The 5226-nt window shown below is 45.0% G+C and overlaps 1 protein-coding gene across 1 annotated transcript in view; it reads right to left on the bottom strand.

The window, feature by feature from the left end:
• Positions 1–3657: 3657 nt before the first annotated feature.
• Positions 3658–5226, bottom strand: part of cplx2 (complexin 2) — a 16874-nt gene continuing 15305 nt past the window's right edge. The window contains exon 4 of the mRNA XM_021561831.2: positions 3658–3896. Within this exon, the coding sequence (XP_021417506.1) occupies positions 3699–3896 (198 nt within the window). The 3' untranslated portion in view covers positions 3658–3698. The remainder of the gene's footprint in view (positions 3897–5226) is intronic.

The raw sequence follows: 5226 nt of genomic DNA, 5'->3' as shown, positions 1-5226 counted from the left end.
TAACCTATGATTATTGAAATGTTTTTGTTAATTTTTTTTGAATATATCAATCTTCAATGTCATGTAGCCATGTACGTTATTAGAAAGATATGGGAATTTCTTACAATAAAACTTCACAGGATTTGGTCTTTGGAAAGTGAAACTGTATGTTGCCAGCCTATTCCTACTGCTATCAACAAGACCAAATCTGGACCACTTCCTTAGTTCTGGACCACTTCCTTACTTCTGGACCACTTCCTTACTTCTGGACCACTTCCTTATTTCTGGACCACTTCCTTATTTCTGGACCACTTCCTTACTTCTGGACCACTTCCTTACTTCTGGACCACTTCCTTACTTCTGGACCACTTCCTTACTTCTTGACCACTTCCTTATTTCTGGAACACTTCCTTAGTTCTGGACCACTTCCTTACTTCTGGACCACTTCCTTAGTTCTGGACCACTTCCTTACTTCTGGACCACTTCCTTACTTCTTGACCACTTTCTTATTTCTGGAACACTTCCTTAGTTCTGGACCACTTCCTTATGTAACAGTATAATTTTAAACCGTCCCCTCGCCCATACCCGGGCGCGAACCAGGGACCTTCTGCACACATCAACAGTCACCCTCGAAGCATCGTTACCCATCACTCCACAAAAGCCGCGGCCCTTGCAGAGCAAGGGGAACTACTACTTCAAGGTCTCAGAGCAAGTGACGTCACTGATTGAAACGCTATTTAGCGCCCACGCTAACTAAGCTAGCCGTTTCACATCCGTTACACTCACCCCCCTTTTGACCTTCCTCCTTTTTCCGCAGCAACCAGTAATCCGGGTCAACAGCATCAATGTAACAGTACAAATTTTAAACCGTCCCCTCGCCCATACCCGGGCGCGAACTAGGGACCTTCTGCACACATCAACAGGCACCCTCGAAGCATCGTTACCCATCGCTCCACAAAAGCCGCGGCCCTTGCAGAGCAAGGGGAACTACTACTTCAAGGTCTCAGAGCAAGTGACGTCACTGATTGAAACGCTATTTAGCGCCCACGCTAACTAAGCTAGCCGTTTCACATCTGTTACACTCACCCCCCTTTTGACCTTCCTCCTTTTTCCGCAGCAACCAGTAATCCGGGTCACGGCACCAATGTAACAGTATAATTTTAAACCGTCCCCTCGCCCATACCCGGGCGCGAACTAGGGACCTTCTGCACACATCAACAGGCACCCTCGAAGCATCGTTACCCATCGCTCCACAAAAGCCGCGGCCCTTGCAGAGCAAGGGGAACTACTACTTCAAGGTCTCAGAGCAAGTGACGTCACTGATTGAAACGCTATTTAGCGCCCACGCTAACTAAGCTAGCCGTTTCACATCCGTTACACTTACTTCTGGACCACTTCCTTAGTTCTGGACAGTTTCCTTATTTACAAGTGACTAAATAAATTATCGTTTTTTTTCCCAGTATCTTTGGATTTGATATTAATGAATTCAAACAGTAATTAGTTAAGCATGTACTTTGTGTAAAACAGGTGGTATGGGAGGTGAAATAATGACATAGGCAGTATTGGCTTCCTTCAATGTAATGCAGTTCTGATTATTTCCTTGTCTTTGGCATTAACCACCAACTGCTAAATATGATGTTGACTAAATCATTTTTATAGAACTGGGCCTGTTTTCCTTCTTCTCTACACTGAATATGAATCGTGTGTACAGTATTCTATGGATAATCTGAGTGTATAATGTTGAATATGAATCGTGTGTATTCTCTGGATAATCTGAGTGTATAATGTTGAATATGAATCGTGTGTACAGTATTCTATGGATAATCTGAGTGTATAATGTTGAATATGAATCGTGTGTACAGTATTCTATGGATAATCTGAGTGTATAATGTTGAATATGAATCGTGTGTATTCTCTGGATAATCTGAGTGTATAATGTTGAATATGAATCGTGTGTATTCTCTGGATAATCTGAGTGTATAATGTTTAATATTAATCGTGTGTATTCTCTGGATAATCTGAGTGTATAATGTTGAATATGAATCGTGTCTATTCTCTGGATAATCTGAGAGTATAACTTTGATGCAGTGATCTTTGTTTATAATGCAACAGTAAGTAAAGGTGGTTTCTCTCACAAAAATGCAGTCTTGTTTGTCAGGCTGATAATTAGAGATGTTTTATATTAGTCAGGTTTTTAAAGGGAAATCAAATAGTCCAGATTACCTTAGTGTTTCATATCATAAGAAGGTATGGGACCAGATCTATACATAGAGCCAGACTAACTTTATACATACATCAATAATGTGGCCGGTTTATTTCCTTTTAAGACAAACACCACATTATAAAGTTAAATTAGGTCGTCTAACGACTTCAACAAGACCCTCATTAACAGTTCCCCTGTTTTTGTTACCTATAAACTAGGCAAGTCAGTTAAGAACAAATTCTTATTTTCAATGACAGCCTAGGAACAGTGGGTTAACTGCCTGTTCAGGGGCAGAACAGCAGATTTGTACCTTGTCAGCTCAGGGGTTTGAACTTGCAACCTTCCTTGCAACCTTCCAGTTACTAGTCCAACGCTCTAACCACTAGGCTACTCTGCCGCCCCGAAGACACAGTCTAAACTAACTGAACCGCTGATCTCAAAAAGACCTAGAATAGAATATCCCCTTCCCATACAGTTACAGTAGCTTACTTACTATAAAAATAGAAAAAGCCAGTGAATTTTTAAAAAAAGCGCTCCATCTTCAGATACGTGTTGTCAGTGCTTTTCAACCACATGAGCAGGAATTGCCCACTGAAGTGTCCATTAGTACGGTGGATTGAACCCTGCTCTCTAATGCATGGCTGGACAGAAACTCCTTACCCCAGTTAATACCAATGGCCAACCAATCCAAATGCATCTACCTGGTGCGGTGGATTGATCTACCAATGTTGGAATGTTAGATAAGTGGATAATTATTTTTTTATATATACACTTAGTCGGTGGTTGAGAGACCGACCAAAAGCTGTGGGGCGGTATATAACCACATTGTGTCTAGTCTAGAAAACAACAAATATTTCTGTAAAGGCAGTGAATAGCCACCTCACACAGTTTGGCAAGAACCCTCCTACCCCCCTCCTCCAGTCCTAGATCTCTCCTCCTCTCCCCCAGTCCCAGATCTCTCCTCCTCTCCCCCAGTCCCAGATCTCCCCTCCCCCAGATCTCCCCTCCCCTCCCCCAGTCCCAGATCTTCCCTCCCCTCCCCCAGTCCCAGATCTCCCCTCCCCTCCCCCAGTCCCAGATCTTCCCTCCCCTCCTCCAGTCACAGATCTCTCCTCCTCTCCCCCAGTCCCAGATCTCCCCTCCCCTCCCCTAGTCCCAGATCTTCCCTCCACTCCCCCAGTCCCAGATCTCCCCTCCCCTCCCTCAGTCCCAGATCTTCCCTCCCCTCCTCCAGTCACAGATCTCTCCTCCTCTCCCCCAGTCCCAGATCTCCCCCCCTCCCTCAGTCCCAGATCTTCCCTCCCCTCCTCCAGTCACAGATCTCTCCTCCTCTCCCCCAGTCCCAGATCCCCCCCCCCCCTTCCCTCAGTCCCAGATCTCCCCTCCTCTCCCCCAGTCCCAGATCTTCCCTCCCCTCGCCCAGTCCCAGATCTCCCCTCCCCTCCCTCAGTCCCAGATCTCCCCTCCCCCTCCCCTGGCTGGACCGAACCATGTGTTGTTGTTGTTGATGTGTTCATTACTTCTTGAACATGTCCTGCAGAGGTCCAGGGAGGAACTTGAGGACGGTGTCCAGAATGCTCTCCTCATCCTCGTCGTCCTCGTCTCCGCACCCGGCTGGGATGGCCTTCTTGGCGCGCGTCAGAGACCCCTCACAGGCCTGCTCCATGGCTGCCTTCTCTTCCGCCTCCTTCTCCTCCTTCTTCTTCAGTCCATACTGCGCGGATGAAGGGCAGAGAGTTAACACTATGCAGTATATACTGTATGAGGATGTCACTTTCAAAGAAGTAACGCCCCCCCACCCCCCTGTTGAGGTCATATGGTGTTCCACAAGGTTTGATTCTTGGACCTATATTGCCTTCAGAAAGTATTCACACACTGACTTTTTCCACATTTTGTTGTGCTACAAAGTGGAATTAAAACGTGTTGAATTTACATGTTTTTTTGTCACCTGCCTACACACCATACCCCATAATGTCAAAGTGGAATTATGTTTTAAGATGGGAGAGTAAACATTTATTTAACAAGTCACATAATAAGTTGCATGGACTCGACAAAACCTATTCCCCCTCAGGAGACTGAAAAGATTTGGCATGGGTCCTCAGATCCTCAAAAGGCGCTACAGCTGCACCATCGAGAGCATGCTGACCGGTTGCATCACTGCCTGGTATGGCAACTGCTCGGACTCCGAAAGCAAGGCACTACACAAGGTAGTGCGTACGGCCCAGTACATCACAGCTTCCTGCCATCTAGGACCTCTATGCCAGGCGGTGTCAGAAGAAGGCCCTAAAAATTGTCAAAGAATCCAGCCACCTTAGTCATGAACTGTTCTCCCTGTAAGGTCTACTACACCTGTTGTATTCAGCATTTCACTGTAAGGTCTAACCTGTTGTAATTCAGCATTTCACTGTGAGGTCTAACCTGTTGTATTCAGCATTTCACTGTAAGGTCTAACCTGTTGTATTCAGCATTTCACTGTAAGGTCTAACCTGTTGTATTCAGCATTTCACTGTAAGGTCTACTACACCTGTTGTATTCAGCATTTCACTGTAAGGTCTACTACACCTGTTGTATTCAGCATTTCACTGTAAGGCCTACCTACACCTGTTGTAATTCAGCATTTCACTGTAAGGTCTACTACACCTGTTGTATTCAGCATTTCACTGTAAGATCTACTACACCTGTTGTATTCAGCATTTCACTGTAAGGTCTACTACACCTGTTGTATTCAGCATTTCACTGTAAGGTCTAACCTGTTGTATTCAGCATTTCACTGTGAGGTCTAACCTGTTGTATTCAGCATTTCACTGTGAGGTCTAACCTGTTGTATTCAGCATTTCACTGTAAGGTCTAACCTGTTGTATTCAGCATTTCACTGTGAGGTCTAACCTGTTGTATTCAGCATTTCACTGTAAGGTCTACCTACACCTGTTGTAATTCAGCATTTCACTGTAAGGTCTACTACACCTGTTGTATTCAGCCTTTCACTGTAAGGTCTACCTACACCTGTTGTAATTCAGCATTTCACTGTGAGGTCTAACCTGTTG

This window comes from Oncorhynchus mykiss, chromosome 14, assembly GCF_013265735.2.
Source record: "Oncorhynchus mykiss isolate Arlee chromosome 14, USDA_OmykA_1.1, whole genome shotgun sequence".
NCBI lineage: Eukaryota > Metazoa > Chordata > Actinopteri > Salmoniformes > Salmonidae > Oncorhynchus > Oncorhynchus mykiss.
Note: the sequence above shows the minus strand (reverse complement) of the source record. Positions and strands in the feature narration are given on the sequence as shown.